At 44.0% G+C, this 25609-nt stretch overlaps 1 protein-coding gene across 1 annotated transcript; it reads right to left on the bottom strand.

Annotated features, from left to right (window-relative positions):
• Window positions 1–5674: 5674 nt before the first annotated feature.
• On the bottom strand, window positions 5675–23619 carry UBXN7 (UBX domain protein 7). The gene is made up of 10 exons (XM_026036395.1): window positions 23478–23619; window positions 20541–20608; window positions 18177–18242; window positions 16267–16379; window positions 10539–10685; window positions 10304–10394; window positions 9441–9568; window positions 8636–9029; window positions 8072–8151; window positions 5675–7486 (listed from the first exon to the last, which is right to left on the bottom strand). Exons 1-10 carry the CDS (start codon window positions 23597–23599, stop codon window positions 7325–7327), a joined length of 1371 nt encoding a protein of 456 aa, XP_025892180.1. The 5' UTR covers window positions 23600–23619; the 3' UTR covers window positions 5675–7324.
• Window positions 23620–25609: the final 1990 nt, after the last annotated feature.

The raw sequence follows: 25609 nt of genomic DNA, 5'->3' as shown, positions 1-25609 counted from the left end.
GGAGACTAAGACTGGGAAGCCTATCTCAAAGAAGAGTTTGGAGAAGTTCCATATTCCTCATGAGAACCTCCATCATTCATTTTCCATGATCATGAAGACCTGCATCATTCCTGCTCCATTACAGTACTCAAACAGGAACTAAAGAGCTGCCTCTCATCCTACCTGATGACTTACAACCCAATTTGCTCGCTCAAGTAACACATATGAGTAGCATTGGCCAGTGCATTTCAAATGGGCTTTTCTTGTTTTTGAACCAGTTGGGATGGGAATCTCAAGAATATAAAACCTGCTTGGAGGTTTGGAATCTCAAGAATATAAAACCTGTGCTGCTTTCTGACAGGAGAAATGGAGAAGATATTTGGCACCCTTGAGCTGCACACATGTGCACACAGCAAACAGGTGATGCTGGATTCTTGCAATGCTATTTTCTCTTCAAAAATAATGTAGAAGGAGCAATTGGGCAGACAAGATGATTTTTAATTAATTAATTAATTTATTTATTTTTACATAGAAAAGAGGGGAAGCCGTTTTCACTCCGCTGGAAAAAGCTGTGTTGCAATTTGGTCTTGTGCCTTTCTACGTCACAACTCCCCGAGCTTCTGACATTGCCTACATGTGATCTGTCAATCATTGCCCACAGGAAAACGCGCTGCTTGGCATGAAGCATCGGAATGAACTTCTTCCCCGRCACTGCTGATCTTACACTTACGCCTACTCTAGCCCCACTGCATAATAATAAAAAAAGGTTAATTTTAGTCCGGCATTGGAGGGCAGCACAGCTTTCTGAGTCATGCTAGCAGTTGCATGTCTTCCTTTGGCAAGAGGACTTCTTTATGGACATGTCAGTGGGGCAATCGCAGTCAAAACGGCTTGTGGATGAATCACCAGGCTGGGGTTGACCAATGTGTTGCCACGCGGAGTTACTGTGACTTGGCAARCCCTCCTCCTAGTTCTTTCTCTGCCAGCAGATCACCATCCAACCAGCAAGGGAAAAGATGCTGACTCCTTAACCATACAGTAACAGTTTCATGTTGCTTCATCCCAAAGCACTGCGCTTCTCCAACCCACATTTTGCACCTCAGACTAGACCTTTCGTAACTATAATGTCAGTGAATCTTTTCCAGCTACGTGTCTACTTTCTCGACCACTTTCTTCTGCACTCTGCTTCTATAAATTCCTCTGGGGTTCTGGATAGCTAGGATTTGGGGCTGTTTAATAAACAAAATGTCACCTCTTATGGCTTTCTTGGCTAGAAGCACACTCTTCCAAGCCAAATGCCACCTCCCTGCCATCCAGAAGATGCTCGAGATGATTCAAAGGTCTCTCACACTGGTCTTTGGTAGCATTTGCAAGGCTATTTCTACCACAAYCCTGTTTCCAAGCACAAGTGAGGACACGTTCACTAGAGGTTGTCCCTAGAGACAAACACCACGCAGAGTTTGTGGCTAGAAGTCGTATTTAAGACATACCAACATTGCACTGTTACGGAATTTTGCATTTGCTTTATCGTTTTTACAAATATCCTCTAAAAAAATCTTACTTCAGATGAGACAAAACAACCCAGTTAGAAGCTGGAGTCTCGATGGGAGGAGACAAGGGAAGAGAGGCAGGGATCTTATTTTTCAGCAGTTCCTTGCCTGCAGACTGTGATGAAATGGCCAGTATTTCCGACTCAGCCAGAATKAGAAATCCCTTTTTCTAAGCCCTACTGGAAACAATTTGAAATCAGGGKTTTTTTTCAGACATAAGAGGTGAACAAATGAGTCTTCCTTCCTCAGGGAGCCTAGAGGTGCTCAAGTTGAAAACGAAGGACACGTGGAGAAACTCACTGCACGACACCACTGAAAAGCTGGCTACAGAACCAGCCCTTTCTTCCAGGGTCTATTTTCACTTACTGTCTCCCCAAAAGGATTTACCACACAACTGGAAAGATCTCTCCTTTAAAACCATTGGCTTCAGATCCACCACAGCAAGTCAAGAATCCAAGTCCAAAGCACTTCTCCCAGCTACAGTTTGGAAGTACCTTACGAGCACTGCTTGGAGGTTTTATTCAGCCACCCTAGTCTGAGACTGGGGCAATATAACTTTCATAGATATCTACCTGCTGCCCTCATTAAAGTCAATAACACAAGGACAACTTGAGGTCACAGTCTTAAGCTTTTTCCCTCCCAGTAGATAATGACTTCACTGCACCTGCTGGATACTTGTCCAGAAGGGAGTATATCCCCAATATAGGAATAAGGAAGTGTGTTCAGTAACCACGAAATAACGAAACGCTGCAAGATTTGGATCCCTCCTGTCCTCTCCAGTAAGCAAGACTCAGCTCTCTGGATAAAACCGAAACAAATAATAAAGGAAAAACCAAAAACAAACAAAAACAAGCAAAAAAGAACCAAACCAAAAAGGGGGAAGCCATAATCATGACTTCCAAGAAGGTGTCATTTCTTGTGAAGCAGTTATGAGAYGTTTCATGGGACCCAAAAGAGGATTACAAAGGTTTAAGGCTCCACCTCAACCGTAAGTAGACCATGAGGACAGGGAGGCTTCGGAACAGAAAGCGTATTATATTTTCTGTTCTTCCACAAGGAGGGAAAGACAAGAGGAAGAGCCAGACCTCTACTCAGTTTTCTCTATATAACAGTACTTACTATTGCAGAGGCTCAGCAGAAGGCACCGCACCAAGACCTGTTCTGCCAAGGCAACATTTAGAGCACTAGCAAAGGAAACTCACRAAATACCTAATTTGACAATTGCATTAAAAATTCAGGTACACAAAAAGAGGCAACTCAGTCTTGATTTTCCTTCTTTCTGCCCCATAAACTTGAGGAAAAACTTAAAAATCGTCCACCTAACACAGGGCTACAGACTCCCATTAGAAACAAACAAACAAAAAAACACACAAAGGAAACGAGAGGAAGAAAACTACTGAAAACAGTTTGCTTTATTTCCAGGATCAAATATTACAATAGGACATTTACATATATTTATATAAAAAAAAAATGCAGCAGTTGTGTATATAGATCAGAGGTTTCCTTGAGTTTGGTCCCTCCCAGCACAGTGAGCTGAAATCTTCCAAGTTAATTCTCTCCCTCCTCCCACATAGAGTTGCATCTTTGAAGGAAAAAAAGTCACTACTGTAAAAACTGATGGGCAAAGTAATAATTACGAATCTGTAAGTTCACCAAACAGAGAAAACGGACTCATTAAAAATAATATATACAGAGAATATTTATATATTCTATAGTCTGGTGTCTCCAATTAGGCACCATCCTTGTGAGCTGAGTTTTCCCCCAATTTTCTTTGCATAAAGCTGTTCTATAAAATAGCACCTCGCTCCTTTCCCCATGTATTTTTACTGTCCATCCTTCTATAGTTTGAAATTTCAGCACCGTTGAACAAGCTCCTACAGAACTGCAGACGCTCACAGTAGTTCAGGACAGTGACCACATCTAAACTTTCTCAAATACCGTTAATCTAATGACATAAAAAAAAAAAAAAACAAGTTTCTGAGGCAACTTGAGGCACTGATGTTAAGTGCTACATCGTCCGATTAAAAATATATATGTTTATATGTATATATGGCTATATTTGCTGGGGATAGACAGACATGGAGCATCTCATGGCCAAGAAGAGGTTGGAATCARAGTCATCCTGTACAACATGGCCAAGTAGGTACCCATTAACCTCGTGGTTCAGGAGCAAAGAGCAGACTCTAACCAAACTACAGTGAGATCTCGCACTCAGAGAAAAGCTTTACAGGATAATCCGTACAGACCAAGAGGCCTCGACAGCCAAGGACCAAGAAAAGCTCAGTCAACCCAARCTACGGGGAAATTTTGACAATATAAATGGCTGATATAGGGGTTGAAACATGCCTTGGTATTTCTTTTTGGTTTACCTTTAAAAAAAGTGGATTTTTTTCCCATTTAGTGGACATAATTTCTGCATAACATAAGGAGGAGAGGGGGTCCATCCCATCTCCACGTCGCTGAGACTCTGCACTTCACCTACCAAAATTGCATCCCTCCATACAGTGCTAGCTATTTATTACCAACTTAATTGGGATTAAACCAGAATTTATTACTCCCTTGAATGGGATTAAACCAGAATAAATCAGTGAAAGGTTTCTGAAAGTTATTTAAAGTGGAAAAAAAACCCCAAAGTTCATTATTTAAGATTAAGGAGTAAAATTAACTAACGACCCTATCCCTTAGAAGTTCTTCTTTAATGAAAACTAGGATTTACAACGCTGTTATGCAAACATAGACACGTCCCTTCAGTATTTAAGTGGCCACCTTATCTGATTTATCAAGACAATATAGATCAGTATATTAGGGTCTGAAGGGTAAAAATGACAAACATACGTCCAAAACTCACAGAAAGTAATGCAATTACACCCAGAAACTTTTGACCCAACCTGCTGTAACATTAAAGTCACTCAACCAGCTTGACCAAGAGCACATTATCTACCAGCGCGGGAGCTGAGAGCTGTCCCTGGGCCTATGAAAGAGGGATCCAGCCACAGAGGTGCCAGCAGCTCCACTGAATTTCCTGCAGCTCTCGTGAAGCAGCATACAAAGCAAGGTGGAAAAACACCCCTGAGAAGCTACAAAACCCAGATTTTGAGGGGCTRCTTGATTTACACTTCAAACATCACCAGCTTTTGCAATTAGGGGCTTAATGTGTTTTTTTTCCCCAATATTTTCCATTGTACTTCATCTTTAATATTTAGAAGCAATGTTGACAAAGYCTCATTTTAAATAGAGCCAAATGAGCTTATTTATACTGTTAGCACTTGAAAGTGGCTGCATGCACAACCTGGTWGATGTTCTCGGCCACATCCTTCAGGAAGGGGCTTCAACGTGGATGAAAAGCTGAAGAGGTCGGTGACGTTTCTTAATAGTCTTCAGCCTGCATGAGCTGTGGCACTGGATTCACTGGGGCTAGGGGAAGAGGGGAGAGGAACCAAGGGGGAAAAGAGTCCACATGCAGCATCACTTCCCCCTTCACAACTTCTCCCTGCCTCCCAGTCATAAAGCAAAGCAAGAGGGAACAGGGGAAAAAAGAAAGGACACCGGGGAGGCAGAACAAGACCAGCATTTCTAAAGCAAAGAAACACCCCAAATTGCTGGGAAACGGCCAAAAGAGTTTTAATTTTATCCTGAGACAAAAGAAAAGAACTATGCCATTTTCAGGTTAGATCTTGCATTTCACATCCTTATTTCCCTCTAGTTGTAAAAGGATATATGTTCTCTACATTTATGTTATTTACAAGAAAATGAAAGTACTTTTCATTTTCATTTTCCYGCAAAACCAAATCGAGAGCCTAAGTTCTCCTAGCTCCACTACACTAGTGGCCAGAAACATTTGCTGCGTTAGGAGGCATGTTTTGGTGGATTAATAAACAACTGGCTGCAGCACTTCAACATACAATGTTTACCTGCTTCTGCAAGAGGTGATCAAGCTGCTCTCACGTAAAAGAGCAATGAAAAGCTACCCTCAGGGCTCCCAATTTTGCATCCGTTCACAATGTGACCTGTGGGATGGGAGTTTTTGGCAGCTGCCTCTCACCTTAAGTATTTTTAGCTCCGGAGGAAAAAAAAAAAAAAAGGAATTTCAGAAACTCAGGGATGAATTTGGGGTATCCCTGAAACAGCCACCGTGGAAGGATCTCTTCATAGTCCAAAAGCAACACCAGATTTCACAAGTCTCACCAGGTAGGAAGCTGCTGTCATGTATCCCGCGACCCTGTATCCTGCAGAACAGGCTTCAGACAGAAGGGACATGAAGTGATAAAATCTTCTGATTCCGTGCAAAAGGAGTAGAGGACAGTTGTGAACAAACACTACCATAGGGACCGCTGGGTGTACTCCATGATTTCCTACATTTCAAGATTCCAGAACATGCAGGCAAGTATGAAACTTAAGGCAAAATATTCAGAAAAATATTTTTTAACCCTATAATGAGTTTCTGATCACTAAGTCTTTTTCTTTAGCCAATACTATTATCTGAAGCCAGGGCTCCCTGACATTCTGCATGAAGCTCACTAGTAGAGTTTGGTACTTCTTGATACAACTCTTACCTTCTCCCTGTTCTTCTAGGGTACAGTTACTTTTACACATCCTTTTTTTTCACTGGTGAAGAGCATGCACACCCAAGCTCTCAATTGCAAATAAATGCTCTGCTTAAACATTAGTCTTGAGGATGGCTGTGTCAGAAATGTAATAAAAAGCACCTGAGAGTTCGCAGGTCTGACTGTAACACCTTTCATAACRCCTTGCTTCCTTCTGCAATCCAACAAGGCTCCATATACGATTTTAAACACCAAAGGGAACGTTCCTGCCCCTGCGCAGAGCTTTGAAGTCCCTGCAAGGTTGGTTGAAACTGGGGGAAAAAAAATGCACAAACAGAAAAGCCACGTAACCGTCAGTTTTATGATGGGTGTTTCCTGGAGCCTCTATGATCTTTACAAAACCCAGCCACCTTCCATGCGTAAAACCCTGAAAGTCAACATGAGGAGTCTTGTAAGGTTATGGGGGAAGAGAAACCTTCACTTATTCTTACAAAAAGAGTTAATTCTGGCTAAAATAGCAGAGAAGCTGCTTTCCCTCTGGGCCAAGCAGTTAATCCTCTGTTGAGTATGCCTGTTTTTGCTCACCATTTCACCCTTAGGATTTAAAGTAGGAAGAAAATACGCAGGCGTTATAGAAGCCTTTAAGCAAGACAGGATCAGAGCAGCTGAACACAGCTCAGCACCCCAGGTYCTCCCCCAAACTAAGTTTTCTGCAGAGTGCTAGACTAGACAAGTGATTCTGTGAGGAGGGTGTAAGGTTAATGCAAGCCTTTAGCGTAGAGGGTCAAAATGAAGGTTGGACCCTACTCGAGATTATCCTCTCCCCTTGCAGAGAGATGACTCCGTTTTTGTTTTAATAAATTAAACAGAATAGATTTCAGAAGAGCAGTGAGAAGGGTCTATAGCTTATGGCTGCTCCAAACCCCAGCATATCGGGCTGCACAGATTACCCTTTTATTTTCTTCCATTAAAAAACCAAACCAAAACAAAGACGTTTTTTCCCAAAGAGATGTTCTTCCCAGCGCTCTTCCCCAGGGCCCAAGCTGGGGAAACAAAAACCAAACCAAACYGAACCGAACTCAGCACGTTCTCATTTGGTCACTAGATGAGGGAGAAGGAAAGCAGAGAGCAGGGCCAGGCAGCTGCCTGTGTGACTTCAGCGCAGCGATCCTACGACCCGCAACCGGGTATTCAATGAGTCAGTGCCCTAGGTGGAGAGGAGGAAGGGCTGGGAGAGCTCAGGCCACGCTGCTAATTCCTTTCTTGTACAAAGACAGTCTCTTGAGGGCACAGGCCTGCCTCCTGCAACGTGATCTCATAGTCCAGGTGGGAGAGTTTCCTCCGAGGGAAGTTGGTGAGAAGTTCGAAGCGCTCGTTGGGGTAGCCTTTCGACTGCACGTGCTTCACGAGAGCCTGGAGGGCAGAAAAGGCAAAGAGCTCTTAATTAAGTCTTTTTAATTAAGGCTCATATAATTAAGGCTTAATTAAGTCTTTTAATTAAGGCTCATATCTTAGGAGAGCAGCTCTACAGAGAGCTTATAGAGAGCTCTATAAGTAAAACCCATTGTCACCTACAAAGTGTTATGGCCCAAGCTATAGTCTCATATTCTTCAGAGATATAACCAAGCAATTTTGCTTAGGTTCCTTCTAAATCTGTGCAAGGCCCCTCAGAAGAGACATGGTCTGCTTTTAGGTACCTAAGACTTTGCAGCACAAAGCTGAATTTTCCTGGCCAGTGTCYTGTGAAAACTGACAGCTAAAAGGACTATAGTGACCTCTTTGAACATGGTAAAGATTTTAAGTGTGCAAGAATATGGGAAAAAAAAGGAAACACAACAGAATGACAGTATAAGCACTCCTTGGACATACCCCTTTCACTGGATATAATTTTGATAGTGCTAGCACAGGAAAAGAAATGTTTCAGTTTCCTGTATTCCTGAAACGTTTCAGTTTCAGCTGTCCTGTAATCAAATAAGGATTGCAAGGAACTCCACTCACCAGAAGTTTAGCTTGTTCAGGCAGTGAAATCTGTTCCCTCTTTCCATCTGGATACCTTAGCATCAGCTGTGCCTTTGGTCCTGGCATAAAGGAAGTTACTACAAGTTAACAAACAGCAAGGCAGCCAAACTGAGCTCTTGGGCTGGCTTTGGGTAGCACACTTTACTGCATACACCAGTGGGGTTAGGGACTGGAGACAAATACAACTCTTTTTTTGGTGCACAAAGTTTTAGTCCATAAAGATATCCTKTTATTGCATGCAAATCAAATGTATAAATCAAACTTGGGACTTATGGAAAAGTTAATGATTGATACATATCAGCATTCCCAGATAAACTGTGCTACCCTTTGCCTTTGAGATCACTTTAATCCACTATATCCAGGCTCAGAATTGCTAGGAAGAACAGAGACTCTAAATGCTTGCTAATAATATATAGATATAGATAGATAGATAGAGATTATAGATGTGTATATATGTGTGTGTATATATATATATATATATATCAGAAAAAAGACTGAAATACTTGCAAATTACTATAAAAAAAAAAGAATGTGGTAACTTGCCATTCACATCTAGCACTTGCAATGTGCTTTCAGGCTTGTCAGTGGACTCCTCCAGGATCCCTGCATCAATGCAGGGCAGGACTCTGTGATTTGACGTTGTACCTGGCTCTGTCCGTGCAGGGGCCTCAAGCTGTGGCCTCCGACTCTCTTCTTTTTTATACCCCAAGTCCTTGTGTGGAGATTTCCTCAACTTGGCAGGATTCTCCAATTCCTCCTCCTCCTCTGATCCGCACACCGAAATGAACTCTTCGCTCCCGGAAAAAAGCTCTGATTCAGACTCCTCATCCGACCGACTCTCCTGCTTGGCCTGTGAGGAATCAAAATGGGTCTCCTGTAACGAGGCTCTGATGGCAGCTTCCAACTGGCTGTCCTCACTGGCATCAATGAGGCTCTCCTGTTGAACACAGGCATAACACAAAAAGGCATCAGAAAAAAGGGTTTTTATTTGTATCAAAGTGTTCCAAAGGGAAGCTATCAAAGCTGCCACGTGGAAGGCCACTCATGCAGTTGGTGCTTAAGGATTTCTCCTCACAGTCACACGACATGATATTTTTCAGCAGTATTTTTTCCATTCTACGCACGCACATTTCTGTGACCACTAAACGCAAAACCAACGCTGGAAGTACAACTTGCATAACAAAAATAACYCTCAGAGGAGAAGGTGCCTTCTGATGCACCATCTTTTTATGTTAGCATGCTCGTGCTCTATTTCATTGAATCTTTTAATACTAAAAATGGGAAAACACTACAACTGCATAAAGGCACAGCAGCTTTTCCCTCGAGTTTCTCCAGGCCTCGTACTCACAGAACGACAACATTTTGGGGGAGGGTTAGTCGAATGCCCATCCAGTTGGCCGTGCTCGCTCAGGAACCCAGTCACTTGGTCCAAGAACGAAGTTACATCGAGCTGGTGCCACTCCACTAGTTTCTGGCCTAGGGMAAAGAAGGCATCACGGAATATAATTTCAGCAACAGCCCTCCAGAGATTATAGTTTAGCTGCCAAATGAACAAGTTCAAGGCTCTGCACATATGTTTGCATTTGGGGAACGTCGGCTTCCTGCAGGCCACCCCCTGATAGTTACACTGTGATAGTCACTGTGATTCYGGGATTTCCACCCTATAGCACCTTGAAACAGTTTCACTCCTGTACTGCCATAAGGACAGACTTACGTTAATAAGTTTATTGTTTYTCTGTATTCCTGGGAATGTGTGTGCAGAGCGGTGAACTATGAGTCATAATTAAACAAACAAAAACAACCCAACCAAACTGACAAGGATTTCTCCATTCTTGCCTGCTTTGATTCTACATCTTGGCACATAGCATTTGTTTCCATAACGTAAAGTGCTAAGAATAATATTCTAATTTTGGTTGCAGAGAACTAGCYTGGAGGTGGTTTACATCAAATAGCATGAATGCAATTATTTTAGTGCTGAGCAGCAGGGARGGCACTGCCTGCTGATGCTGTAGATTACATGAAGATAAAAGAGACTGGTCTTTGGGGCTGCAGAAAAATAAGTTATAATTTAAAAAGGCTTGGAGGTGAACAAAGAAGTCTGATTGTTCAGTTTAAAAGAAATATATATGTGCTGACAAAGATAGTATTTGAGCCTAAAAGTGCYAGTCCTTACAGGATAAATACACTGCAGATGATGGTCCCTTGTCTTACCTGTTCTGGGATCCAGGATGGAGACATAAGGGAAGTCTGCCAATTTATAAAACTGTATGTACCTCTGTCCTTCCTCACTGTCGTGGTATACCTAGAGAACACCACATCAGAAGCAAGTTATTGCAGGGGACAGGATGGGGGGGACAAAAACCATCCTGAAAACGTACAGAGGATGTACAAACGTGCCCACCTAAGAAGGCACCGAGTTTACTACAGCCCCCACTGCATTTCTCACCTGCCAGAAAATGAAGTGCTCCCGGATTATGTTCTTCACAGCCTCATTGCTCCACACGTCGCGGTTGAGACACTGACATGCAAAATCTTGCACGTTCTGAATGTTTATCATGAGCCACTTGTTCTGCATCTGACCGCACTCCTTGGCCTGCAAGCAGAGGGAAAAGCTTCATGAGCCCATATGGAAGAGCCGGATGCAAACACTGCCAGCAATGATCAGCGATGGCTTCTAACGCGGACGGATTTTTCCCTAAAACCCCTTTGCAGTGAAAAAGATGGACAGAGCTAGCAAAAAAAAAAAAAAAAGGCATCCACAAAAACAGAAGGCAGGGCTAAAAACACCTGCTTGAATGAGACCGGTCGAATTACAGAGTCACACCGATGAGCAGAGCCGCTGGATTTCAAGAAGCCAAGCGTAGAGTGGGAGAAGCGACTTGAGGAGCAGGGCGGGGGAGAATAAATAAATAAACAAACAAAATAACTGCAAATTCAGTATTTGTTCTGGGAAGAGTAGAGTCAATCGCACTGATTTGACAACAGAGGAAAGACTTGCTCGCTCTTAAGATAAACCTGTGTTTTCTTTGCAAACAGGAGAGCACAACTGATGGTCAACTGGCACAAACAGGACAGGTTTCCCTCTCTGYATGCTCTTTCTTTGCTTTTAATCCTCTCCTCTCTCTGCTTCTTGGGCACCTGGCAAATTAAGACCGTTTTTGCTGCTGGAGATCCAGGCTGTTAAGTGGGGAGGAAGATGGGAAGGTGCAGGAGAAAAATCTTACTGGTTTGAGTCACAAAGCTGGCATTGTCTGATAGGTTGGTTAATGGTAGGAGTTTGATCAAGAATGTAATTCTGATCGCTGAATTGCCAATACCTGTTGAAAAAAAGAGGGCTATATCAACAGTAGGAATGCTCTTACCACCTGCAGAGACTGGAACTAGCAAACACACGTGTTCTAAGCGTGTCCACTGTCTTGCTTACACTGCCCTTAACAGCAAATAATTCAAGGAATTTAGATTTTCCGTGAAATTTTGCTGGGTTGGACAGTATTTTGCTCCCCCAACCAAAGCTCCAGTGTTACAGTGAGTTCTAGCCTCTGTACTTTTGAACAGTCAGTCTGTGTGACACAAACACTGGGATGTGGGAAGCCCATATACTCAGCTCGGTAAAATGCAACACTCAATATGGTAAAAATTGTAGCTATTAAAGTAGATAAAGGTTGTTCTTTGATTCCAGGATCTCAAGTTACAAAAGTTACTCTGCGTGACCCAATGACCTGCGAGCCAATTTTTATTTTMCTCACAGAAAAGAACATTACAGGAAAAAAAATAGGACAGAAAGTATGGAAGGGCCATACTGATCCCCTGAGTGACTTCACATTAATTTCTTACTGCCATCATTACAGTCTCAAAATCCAGTATTTTGTCAGAAGAAATAAGCAGGGTAGGAGACACCTAAAAAAAATACTTTTTTATTTTTCACTCAGGATTTGCTAGGCTTTTATTTCCAGGGTGTTTCGAGCTAAATGGGGATTTTGAAAAGTAATTTTAGGCAAGCAGTTTACAGAGAGGTCTAGAGGTACTGCCTGGAGTTAAAGGGAACACAGATCAAGATAAATCTTAAGTCTATCAGACTGCTTTAGTCTTGTATCCTAGATGAAAATAATAAACTCAGAAAAGAATTTAAAAAAAAAGACACATTATCCCTATAATCCCATTTTCTATTGTTATTATATGTCCCTAGCAAAGCCAGAAATGCATCTTATTCTTCTACACTCACTCTATATATTCCTCAACATGGATGAAAACCTGACTCTACCTCTCCAYTGTCCAGCTAACCTCCTCTTTAAGGGATGCAGGCACAGAAAATCCACACAGAACATTTATAGAGATGAGCTGGGGCACAGAAAGCTCTCCAAGCCATTCCTACCTTCCTCCTAAAAACAGCCGGCTTCCCACTGAACATCTAAAAGRACACTGTGAAACTGCTGCCCTCTCATGTACAGACCCAGTCGTGCTCCTAGTTGGCCACTGGCTCTGAGAGGGAAGCAGGGAGGGGAAAGGGCGGGAATATCGTGGAATATTGTCTAAATATGTTGTGGATTGGACAACTTGCAAAAAAAGGTCATGTTTTACTCTCGCTACTTGCTTCTAATGGGGAACTCCAAGCTTTTGTATTCCCATCAATGGCAATTTATTCTCTCACTTGACTTTTCTGCAATGTGCAGGATTTATAAATTTCTAATCCTGCTCCCTTTTAGCAGGGTCATTCCTATGCCAAGGAGGAAATGCACCACAGGGCCAAACTTTTAGCCATTGCCTAGAGGTTCTCCTCCTCAAACTAGAAGGTAACCATTCCTTTTGCATGGAATTCTTCCTGCTTCTTCCTTGGTTGACACACATGGCTCTTCTCAGCACCGAGAGGAAGAAGGGAGCAGAGACAGAATCTCATGACCTTCTAGACCTTTGCTAGTCAAGCAGAGCTCATTTTGGAAGACAGCGGCTACAGAAGGTCAGGACATGAGATCTGCTTGTAAGCAGGAGCTATCCTGGCCGTACCAGACAGACATTTCTYGCCTGGACCAGCAGGGAAGAAAAGGGCATGCAAGTGTCCTCGTCAACCGGCTGTSCCAGTGGTTCATCTAGAGGTTAGACGTGCAGTGACAGCCAGTAGAAGAGCCTGGAAGTATCTTATACAAAGAGCAGATTCACTTCCAAACTCTTATCTGCTTGCTATACAGAAAGAAAATATTCCTCTTGAGCTGGAAAGCAGGGAGCAGCTACAGGTATCAGACTAGCTCATCTCCAGACACCATTTCCAAGCTTAACCCTTCCGTGACTCCTTCTGGGAAGCACGAGGCAATCTGGAAGAAGATGCCACCAGGATTATCTGCTYCCCATACGGAAAGGCACTAAATTGTGTGAATCCACTACAGCCCCTTCAGGAACTCAATCACATCACAAAATGTACGTGAGAAAAGACAAATTTCTATTTTCCAATTAAATTCTTGAAAGCAAGTTTTTGACGCTAGAACATAACCACATTCCTCATTACCAAGTGGGTCTGGTGCTTGATGCGCATGTTAAAGACACAACGACCACGAAGCTTAACACTACATTGAAGCTCACTATCACAGTCAGGAAATGCCAGCTAAATTTCCTTGTACAAACGTCACCAACTTTCAGAGTCTTGGCGGGCAGGAAGAGCCTCATTATATAGACACAACACTTGCCAAATACAGATTTTTTGATGATACCACATATTTAAGCCCTGAAAGTCTCTCGGGAGTTTTCTAAGAGGAGGAAGATCCATCTGCCTCTGGTTAATGTGGCCTCATTCCTACTGGCTACTAACTAACATCCAGTGACTCAGCTGTCACGTGCAAAAGACCTGCAGGATTAAAAYGAAATTTTTTATAGATTTTCTGCGTCTAAACTTTTCCACATCTCACCTTCCATGGTGTAACTCAGTTAAGCATATACGTTGCTTTACAAGTAGGACAATCCTAARTTGTACTGTTCAAGGAGCACACTACTCATTGCGGGATTATAAGTTTTAAWAAAGCGATGCTCATTCAACACTTGAAAATGTCTCTTCAAAGAAAAATGATTCTCAACTCTTCTTAAAAGCTAGAATTACCGAGCTGAAAGGAAATCACAACTATATGCATTTTCCTGCTAAGAAAGTATCTTTGTAWTTGAAAGTAATTGAGTTTTCCTGATGATAAATACATAAAATTAAAGAACTGAAGGTACTTAATATCAAAGTTAGATAAACGGGGCAGGAGTAACAGAAAAAAGAGCAACAAAGATACAGGAAACTTAATATGAACAGACACGTTTTACATTTGATTAAAGTTTGAATAAAGTCAGAAATGTGCAAAGTGTTGTTGAGCTTTTTGCACACTCCTTCCAAGGAGCTTCAGCTAYACCACACACCACAACTTCCCCTCCTCAAAATGCTTCAGTTCGCCCTAACACATGAGAGCACCAAAATGACTTTGAAATGCAATAAACACTGCTGTTTATTATTTAATTTCTGTGGGTTTATTGAGGGCACAGGGAAGGAAGAAGCAGAGTAAGTCACAAGACTAAGACAAGTTTGCTGGAGGTGAATTCTGAGCAAGACTCCAATCAGTGAAGGAGGTTCACAGGAGGCCAAGCACCATCCTAAGCTCGTAGAGTAGTYCTGCAGCACAAAGTCATTAATGTAAAAATTGAAGTGGTTTCGGTCAACAAATTGAGAAGATTTTGATTGCAAGGAGGATGAGGAGCATCCCTTCGAAATCAAGGTTAGTCCATGAGATGAAGGATTGTACAGGAGCATAAAAAGGTGAAGGCCAAGGCTAGAAAGCACATGTCTCTCATACAAGTGTGTATGTACAAATGGATTCTTTCCTCAAATAACAAGACTAAATAAGAAGGCAGAGACTTAGAGTCAAATCCATCAGCTGACTACTCAAACTACTTTTTACTATGTCAGAAAAGACCTATTGAAGTCTCGATATTTTCAGCAAGACCTAAAGGATGATGGTTAAACACCTTGAGTTCCACAGCAGAGACAGGWGAGTGCTTGCCCGCTGTGGCTACATTTTCATCTGTTTTTAGGTGGACTCCCCTTAATGCTTCCTCTTATCCACACGTTTGTTTGGTTCACAGAACAGGTCTGGTGGGAAGGTTCAGTCAGGGGACCGGATACAATGTCGTTTGAAACAAGCTCTAAACCTCGTATTGTCACACCGATGTCTCAGCACTTGGTCAATCTACTGATTTGCTTCTACTGCACCAAATTACTCATCAAAATTACTTGTTGAGATAGACATCACTGTTCTTCATTAGCATTCTTTAAAACCCAGATTTTTGTTAGGAAAATAAACATACAGAAGGAGTTTAGAGTCAATTTTACTAGACYCTCCACACGAAACAAAAGAAGTCTTTCCCAGGACCAGAGAAGACTTTTGTTCAGCTCACAGACTCAGATCTCCTGCATCGTTTGCAGCAACCTGTGGTGCACCAGTGGAGCATTAGTTTGCATTCYCACAGAGATCTCCTCTAATACTTAACTACTTGAAATAGTTCAGTACTTGTTTCAAGTTCTGAAGTAAGAATATCTGGCAGCTAGAGACTAAAAAAATGAAAAGATAATGTCGATTTGCGTAGTCTTTAATTGTGATTTAGGTCACTGGATCCAAATCCTAGCTTATAACTGGGCCCRAAAACGTCTACAAAGATAGAAACGGTGACACCTGAAGTTACTGAAAGGTACCAGCACCTTTGTCAGAATCTCTTGAGTATTTTATCCATCACTTCCAGGTGCAAAAGACAACGATGTGATCTTGCACAAGGAACAAGATCTCTACCAAAAAGGAAGTTCAGCTATAGAAACAAAGTCGTGTACTGATARATCATCTGTACTAGATCAGGTATCAGAAGCTGTTCTAGCTACGGGATTTAACTAAAGATTTAACATGGAATTTAATTTTAGTGTTACATTTAAATGTCAGCAGTCCATCCTTTGTTAAATCCTTCCCCAAGGCATCACCAGCCACATGCAGTGCACCAGCCAAGCATTGCTCATTACGTGGTTCCTGATAACTTATTATACAAAAGGATGGATCCAAACGGATTTACAAAGGGATCTACAAATAGATGTCAGCCAACAGCCTAATCCAGGGCTTTTACTTGGTACATGGTCACCAGGTAAGTGACTTCAGCGAAAGCTCCAGGCTTACCGTTTCAAAACTGCCTTTGTGCATGAGATCAATGGGAGGCCTGAAGAGGTCCGCGAGAGTCGTGAGCTTCTTATCCACCGCCCCTCCATTCCGTAGCTCCTGTTCCTGCCGAACTGCACAGCCCCAAGAGGAAAGGGAGAACAATTAGACAAAACATTCCAAGTTGGGTTTACTATTGTCTCTCTCTCATGCACAAAATTTCAGCACTAGAGTCACAAGGCAGTACCACAGTGAACGAATGAACCATTAGTAAGATTGGGCTCCTTTACATAGGACCCAGCTTGGCTTACTTCTTTCATGTACTGGCCGTTTATTTAATTTTTTTAAAAATATTTTCTTCTGAAATGTGTGGATGGGGGGAGTTGACCATAGCTCAGTGCTCRAAAATGAATGAAGAAAATTACTTTTCCTCAGTGACACTTTCTAAGGGGTCAGACAGTACCATAAGCTTCACTCAGAATATTTCTATATTGGTCTTTCTACCTCTTGGTCTTAAGGCAATTCCCTAAAAGAAGCAAAATGTTTACTTTAAGGGAAGAAATATCTTGAGAAGTGCATATTTAATATCTACTGTCCCCAGAGCTGACTCAGGATACTAACACCTCTCGCAATTCAACAGATTTTCAGACTCGTTTAAGTACCATTATTTTGAGGAAGTTTCTGGTAGGGGTGTCCTTTCCATTCAAAATGACACAGAACACATTCCCTACCTACACATCAGCATATAAAACAGGGGTAAATCACAGGAGTGGCTTACCTACAAAGCAGGGATTAAATGTATTTTGCAGATCCAAGTCAGTTAAAATGAGGAATTACAATTACATGACCCAAAAGCTTTCTGACTGTGCAATAGCTGCCTGTGGTCATAGCATACAAATAATTTTTGATTAGATACTGGATGCCATGAGGAAAAAAAGTATCCTGTGTGCCAGAAGCAATGTGGACTTTTATGGCCATGGACACTCTTTCAGAGATATTCAGGGAGTAATATTCACCTATGAAGGCTCAACATATGGTATTATAAAGTTCATTATGAACCTTCACAACGGCTTTACATTTTGTGCATCCCAAAACATCTCACAACAGAGCTGCAGATCATGAAAAAAAGGTTATGAGCATGGCAACTGTGTAAATTATGTATTTTAGTTTCCACATCAACCTTTAGCACCTAACTAGTTCATTCCTGGAAAACCCTGACAAAACCTGTTAGTTACCTGTAGACAGGTAACAAGTGCATGACCGCTCTAACTCAGCTATCACAAACATGGTCTTCGTCTGCCACAGAACCATCTTCTATGAGTCTTAATGGTTTAAACAACAGCCAAAGCTTTGTCATTTGGAGATTCTGCTCCATGGCTACCCAAAACGAACCCAAGTACCACAAACATCACTGGCCATCCAAGAAAAAAGTCAGTGAATTAACTTAATTCCTACACAGTCTTTAGTTTCTTCTCCCTTTTCCATTCCCTTCAGGGCAGGAAAAAAAAAGTAGTTTTTGAGGACAAGTTTTATGAAGAGAGTATTTGCCAGACCAGACCAGAGAGAACACTTGTATGGTTTCAGTCCTGCTAACCTAGGTAAGTGGCTGGACCAACATCTTCAATATCAGCTTCATATATCCACCACTTAGCACTTTCCCTTCAGTTATTCCAGAAAAAAATATCTGGAAAAGATTTTCCCCCAGGAAATAAATAGCAAACCTTAACTGAACCACAAACATGTGGAAAAGAAAGGCCAGCAAACAGTTACCAGCCCACTAAAGTTACTCCAAACTAACTCCTGCTCTACAGTAGGCAGTTTAAAACCATTTGATGACTGAGGACCATCATAGCCAAGAGGAGAAATTATTTCACAACTGCAGTTGCACTGAAAAACCAGAAMTTCCAGCATACCCATCTGCACATACTTACTGGTTTCTGTTTGGAAATCCCGAAAGCCATCAAATATTGAACGGGCAGGTCTGCGTCTTTTGGGAGCTTAAAAAAGAAAAGAGATGTTAAAGATCATTTCTAGGGCATACTATCAAAATTACTATGTATTAGCACTTCACTTTATCTGTTTGGGACAACAGGCATATGCAAGGGAGGTATGAAGACCTGAAGGCTCATGGAAATTTACTGTTCATAAGATCTCATCTTTTCTATCATATCCTTTCCCCAGCAAATCTCACCACAGAGGCAAAGCATAAATCACTGACATGTGAAAATTTAAAGTCAGATCTCTCTGCTGGGCTCATCTTGCACCCCAAACCTCCCTTGCTGACAGAAACATATTTGTTTCTCCCTGCAAGGCTTTTCTATTCCTATGTGATCTTTCCTCTGGTTCCTACCCCAGATTCTTGGCTGAGTTGACAGCGACCCTGACAGGGTCCTCCACTAGATCCAGGTATTGTTATCYGCACAGAAATCTTCAGAATAGATTATCTGCAGGTGGGTGGAGACAGATAGTGGTCCAGGTAGGTCTAAARGGCTTCTGAAAACACTAGCTAATGATTTTGATTGAAGTCCTGTCACACACTGCTGTTCATGGGGGCCAAAATAAAAGTACCCATCAAAACTCTCCCTGGCTGTTCTTCTGAATTTCCACTAACTGAAAGAAAAATGATTTAAGAATAGTAGCTTCAAGCCTTAATTGTTACACAGCTTGGTAAGTATCAAACAAGTTAAACAGAGCAAGAGAAATACTATATCGGTGCACTAAAAACCCATAAAAGGCAAAAAATATATATTTACAAGGAGAAAGAAGGATCTAAGCTCAGTYCAGAAAGCAAGTCCCTCCAAAACCTGTTCTGAGAGATCTTTCTGGTTTTGCACGCAGCATCTTTCGTCTTGCTCCACGCTAGTGGCATCAAGAACAGGACACAAGTCTTGCTCTCCATTCCTCCTTCTCAAGTCAAGGTAAGTGAAAGTAAACATGGAAGAGGAACACACCTGTGTGAAATGCCTTTAACTCATGTGGGTAACATCCTTTTCTCCTCTTAATGCTTAGCTACAAGCACAACTCATCAGAGCCAAGGTTCAAGCGACTCAAACTGCAGCTTGGAGAAGGACAACTTCAGGAAAAGCAGTATCTTCCCAGGCATTTTCCTGCAATTGCAGCACTCTTCTGCAATGCTGTGAAACCCAGAAACTGGAACGTCCTCCAACAGAGGCCCGAGCTTGAAGGAACTTTCTGGTTTCAGTGGAGTCATCAGGCTGCTTCATGCTATGAACAGAGGTAGCCTTAATGAGGCTATTAACACTAGTAGATGAGAAAGTCCAAGAAGCCACYGCTGAGGGAAAATGTGTCTGTGATCAGTGTGTGACAGCTGGGTAGAGAGGAGCCAAGTAAAAGGGCGAAAAGATCTTATTCCTGTGCTTCTTGAAAACACAAGATTCTGGAGACCTTTGTCAAAAACTGTTGAACCACAAAGAAAGCCAGAGAAACAAGACAAAATGGTATCTTCAGAGAGCCCTCAGCTGGGGACCTTCCTCCAGAACCACCRCTAAGTTTGTTTATACTGAAAGAAAAAACACTCTTGTGTTGGCCAAAGGATCAACAGAAATCCAATTCTGGGTTAAGTGTGAAGCTCTGCATTGTTCTCTCTAGCACAGGAATGAAACAACAGAAAAAAAAGGTGGAGGTATGAGGCTGCTTTAAAGGCAAGCACTTCCAAGCAATAAAGGGCAGTCCTTGGAATCCAGACGACATGGGGAAAGCCATGCAGATGGCTAGAAACTGCCTGGGGAGCACAAGGATGGAGCCTCATAAGGCTCGAGGAACATCCTAAATAAGGGAAACCTTAAATCAAATCAAATAAAATAAAATTCCCCAAGGAGAAATGGAGGAAGCGCTGAGCAATCATAGAGCTCAGGTCTCCTTTCTAGCTCTCCCCCTTGCCTGAGAAGCAAGCGCGTGTTCTCTTCACATTACCCATTTTCACTCATCAGTGAAACCTCATGCCCTACCTCCTTGACCATTTTTCCAGCTGCATCACAAAGCTCTGCACCCCAAGAGGGCTCCAAAATCACTGGTGTATATTTAGCAGAGCTAACTGGTTGTCACCTAACAGAGCAAATTGGTACCATAGGGAATACAGTTTCTGTGAGGACTTTAATAAYACGGATGCGTTTCTCAGTACACCCTCGTGTTACATGGATGCCTAGTTGCAGCAGCGAAAATTAAGAACACAAATACACGCAATGCTTTCTTCATTTTCAGAGTTGCATCTTTCTTTTCTCATTTAGCTCACCTCATGTTATTTAAAATGCAGAAATGGAAGAACACAGGCTTACCTCCAAACAAGGGCTCAGGCTCAACTAAAATTTCTTGTTTTTGAGGAATGGGAGCTCGTACTTCATCCCTAACACAGAGGAGGAAAAAAAAAAAAGAGAGATGATATTGTTGCAAGGCAATATAAACCAAAAAGGAAAAAGGGACCTCAAAAGACCATCTATTCCCACCGCTTGCACTGAGGCACAACTTTGTTCACTCACTTTTAAGATCTGGCATGGATGATTTTTAAAAGCCTTGAAAGAAAATGATTACACACATCCCTAGATGAATTGATCCCAGGCTTTATGATTTTAATAATGAAGCAGATTTTTTTCCTGTAGCAACTTTCTTAAATGTCTTTTGTTCATGAGTAATGAACAAATGAATAAGCTAGAGCAACAATGGACATTTGTCCCCCAACGTTATCCTCTGCTTCCACAGCTGGGCTGCTTCACATAATCAGCAGTTCAGGTATACCCACAGAGACTGCTGGATCACCTGAAATCAGGACTTCAAGAAACCAAAAGGGGCTATGAAATAGTATCACACATTTAATGTGATCACCTCGCCCATGGTTCTTAAAAAGTGGAGGTCACGGGCTCACCCAGGAAAAACCACTGTCATATGGTACCTAGGAACTACTCCTAAAACGCCCTCTTTAAGCTCTCCAAAGTCTAACGTGTGTGRCTTGTGGCTCTCGGCCACACGGATGTCAAATAATTCATTAAGTTACTCATAATGTCAGCAAGATGCACTAACCTTGCTATTAACCTCCACATCTTTGATTGCTGCTGTGAGGCTAGTTATTCTCCATTTTGCATTTGCATATTTATGTCTCTGTCTTCCTAGAAGTAACACTAAGCTGACCAGCACCTGGAGGGTGTCAAGTATAAAAAAAAGAGGATTCCAATAAAAACTTGACTCTTAAGTCACTGACATGCCAGCRGTTGTGTAGAATTAAGAACACTGATACCTACAGATACAGAGTTTGAACTTCATTACCTGCCAAAGGGTCAAGCAGGAAGGCATTTAACATCAATTTTAAAGGTTATTACCCAAAGAGCTTTTCAAACTCATACATGTGCTTCAGAAATACGAGTGGCAAGGCGTTTCCTTAAAAGTAAGTTCACTTTTCCCCAAAAGGAGGGGTTTTCATATATATAAAACACAGGACTGAAGCCGCTATGTCTATAAGGAGCAAAAGAATTCAGTTCTTTCTGGCTAATAAACTAACAGGGGTCTGGATTGCTGAGGCAATTTAAAAGCAAGAAACTCTTAGCACGGGTCTCCATGTTAATGCCTTGATCTCTGCCTGCCAACGCAGTATTTATGAGCTGCAGGGCACTTCTGAAGTACATGCGAGAGAGATCTGTAACAAATAACAAAAATGCAGAAAGTACTACTCATAGAAAGGCTGCCAGAGGACAACTACATGCTGTGTTTTACACTTAAAATAGCAGGATGTTGAGCTCAAAGTTACTGAAACAGAATCAACTGACAGTGAAAGTTAAGATCTGTCCCAGTCAAAGTGAGGTTTAAGCTGCCCAGATTCCACCTCCTATTCTTTGGCTACCAGAACAGCTTAGAATCACAGAATGGTTAAGGTTGGAAGGGACCCCTAGAGATCACCTAGTGCAAGCCCCCTGCACACACAAGTCACCTAGAGCATGTGGCACATGGCTGCGTCCAAGCGGATTTTGAAAATCTCCAAAGGAGGAGACTCCACAGCCTCTCTGGGCAGCCTCTTCCAGGGCTCTGACACCCTCACTGTCAAGAAATGTTTTCTTAAGTTCCTGTGGAACTTTTGGTGCTTCGGTCTGTGGCCGTTTCCTCTAGTTCTATCAGTGGCCACCACTGAAAAGAGGCCRCCCCCTCCTCCTCACTGCCTCCCTTGAGGTRTTTATACACACTGCTCAGGTCCCCCCTCAGCCTCCTCTTCTCCAGGCTGAACAGRCCCAGCTCYCTCAGCCTTTGCTCAKAGGGCAGATGTTCCAGGCCCCTGATCATCCTCATAGCCCTGCGCTGSACTCTCTCCMGCAGCTCCACATCCCTCTTGTCCTGGGCAGCCCAGAACTGGGCACAGTCTCCAGATGTGGCCTCACCAGGGCTGTGTATAGGGGGACAATCACCTCCCTCGACCTGCTGGAGATGCTCTTCTGAATGCACCTCAGGATCCCACTGGCCTTCTTGGCCACCAGGGCACACTGCTGTCTCATGGTCATCTTGTCATCCACCATGACGCCCTGATCCCTCTATACAGAGCTGCTCTGCAGAAGGTTACTCCCCAACCTGTACTGGTGTCCAGGGTTATTCCCTGCCAGGTGCAGGACAGAATCACAGAACGGTGAGGTTGGAACGTACCTCTAGAGATCATCTAGTTCAATCTCCCTGCTCCAGCAGGGACATCTAGAGTATGTAGCATCTAGGACCTTGCACTTTCCCTTGAACTTCATGTGGTTTCTCACCACCCAGTTGTCCGGTCTGTCCAGGTCCCTCTGGATGGCAGCACAGCCCTCAGGGCKATCAGCTACTCCTCCCAGTTTGGTATCATCAGCAAACTTGCTGAGGGAGCACTCCAGCCCCTCATCCAGGTCGCTAATGAATAAGTTGAACAGGACCGGACCGAGGACTGACCCCTGGGGAATGCCACTAACCACAGGCCTCCAGCTGGACTCCRCGCCACYGATCACCACCCTCTGAGCTCTGCCATGCAGCCAGTCCTCAATCCACCTCTCCATCCACTCATCTATCCCACACCTCCGGAGCTTGCCCAGGAGGATGCTGTGASGGACAGTGCCAAAGCCTTGCTGAAGCGCCTTTAACGTTGGAGCAAGCAAACAAACCAGATCCTCAAAGCAGCAGCCAGGAGGGGCGAGCACCGCCGTGTTCGTTCTGCCTTTCAACACCAAGGTCTTTACACAGCCCACTGCTCCCTACAGCGGCTCCTGGCTACGTACTCCGTGTGCGGCCGCACGGCAGCCGCGGCGGCCGAGCTGGTGCTGGGCTCCTCGGCGATGCCCCCGCCGTCCAGGAACATGGTGACCGCCATCTCCAGGTTGTTGTTGCACGCCTCCAGCATGTGCTTGCCCACGCTTTCACTGGCACCTGCAAGGCCAGAGGAAAATTAGAGCGCTCTTCCCAAAGCACCCCGCAACGCCAAGCTGCGCCTCACAAAGCATTTTTGGACTTAGGAGGAGCAGCTGTCCCATTTCAGCTCCTAACTGCTCCATAATGCCCATTTCAGCATCAAAGTGAGACAAACATGTTCCTCACCGGTACAAGAGTTCAGCCTTCTTACYTCCATAAAAATAAAATGAAACGGAAGCCACCCAAGGCTGTTCAGCATGGTTTTTCTTTCTCCTTGTTAGAGTTCAGACCTTTTTCCAATACAAATTTCCAGGCACTTGACAGGCACGTGGAGCTTGACTTCTGTTGGGGTTGGGGTTTACAACCCCCTCCAAACCTCAACATTTTAACAGGCAAAAAGGCGATACCAGCAGTTATAATATGAGGAGGAACCTTCTCTGCTCATATCRTAACAAATATTATAAAGACAGAATAAAAGGTTTCCTGCTTTACTGATAGCACCTTGCAAGACCTTTTCAAAATCATACAGCCACCAAAGACACCCCACTTACAGACTCTCACAAAGTTTACCATGTGATTAGCAAATACAYTTTGAAACTGTGCAGATAAATCAATCTGCAGTGACCTACTCAATTACATTAAATCACCRAGAAAGATTGTTTGAGGGGAACTAGGTTCCCTAAATCAGCTCGTCAGAAGCGCGATTATGAGGCAGTTCGTTGTATTTCAAGACCTTAATCAAGACAGATCAAGACCTTAATCAAGCCCTTGAATTACCTACACAAAGAAGCAACAAAAAAAGTAAGCCTGACTTCTCCAAACTTTTCTTTGGTATTGCAAAGAGCTTATTTCAATATTAGCTTAACTGATATTATTCTGCTGTAGTGCTACAGTTGGGGAGCACCATGATCATCACAGTTATATGGAAGCACGAGTTTCAAGAGCTAGAAGGAAACCCTCATCAAACTCTCTGCTATTTAAAGGGTTATCGGTACTCAAAGCGTTCGCACCAATTCTTCGCCATTCCAACAACACAGAATTTGTTTTGAGGGTTTCTAAATCTTGCCAAAACGGGGAAAAAAAAGAACTCCCAGAGTCTACTTCCACAGTGGGAGTGTGAAATCCAAGGGGGGGGGGGGGTTATTTTCCCTGTGTATTCCAACTGGAAGAGCAAACGTGTGTGTTTTATTGAGCAGTGTTCTCCGCAGCCGTCACGCACCCCGCAGCGAGGCGGGCCGCGCTCCGAGCAGCGGTTCATCCCTCACYGCCAACTCGGGGCTCGCACGAGCGGCTCGGCCGCCAACTGAAACTCTCCGCGGGGGGACCGGGCTCGGAGACCTATCTAATTCTTCAGCCTCCACCTCTGCGGTGTSTTTTATTCCCGCCGTGCTCGCGGCGGGGACACGACCGGCTCTGGCCGCGGAGAAGCCGCTGACAGGCCCCGCCGCCGCCGAGCCGCTCGGGCCCCGCCGCTCCGCTCCGCGCGGGCCTCCCGCCGCCGGCGCTGCCCGCGAGGACGAGGACGGGCCGCGCCGCTAACCGCGAGGCGGCCCGAGCCGCCGCCGGGCCGCGGCTTCCGCGCGCCTCACCCGTGATGGCGGTGAACTGCTGGATTAACCCCTTGAGCGCCGCGGAGGCCGCCGAGCCCCCGGGCGCCGCCATCTTGTCGCCGCCGCGCAACGCCGCCCGCCCGCTCTGCGCAGGCGCGGCGCCCGCCCGCGCGCGCGCGCCTCCCGCTTCGCTCTCCCCGCCGCTGGGGCGGGGCCTCCCGGCGCGCCCTCGAGCGCTATTGGGAGCCGCCCGTCCGGGGGGTGGGGCCTGGCGGGAGGGGGCGGGGCGTTGCCGAGGCGACGCGAGCCGCGCCCGGCCCGAGCCGAATCTACACGAAGGGGACCCGAGCCCGGGTGAACGGACCCGAAGCGGATCCGAGCGCAGCGAGCCGAAAGGACCCGAGGCAGCGCCGGGCCCGAGCCGAAAGGACCCGAGCGGCGGCCGAGGCCGA

This window comes from Nothoprocta perdicaria, unplaced genomic scaffold, assembly GCF_003342845.1.
Source record: "Nothoprocta perdicaria isolate Ctin4 unplaced genomic scaffold, notPer1 scaffold_177, whole genome shotgun sequence".
Classification (NCBI taxonomy): Eukaryota; Metazoa; Chordata; class Aves; order Tinamiformes; family Tinamidae; genus Nothoprocta; species Nothoprocta perdicaria.
Note: the sequence above shows the minus strand (reverse complement) of the source record. Positions and strands in the feature narration are given on the sequence as shown.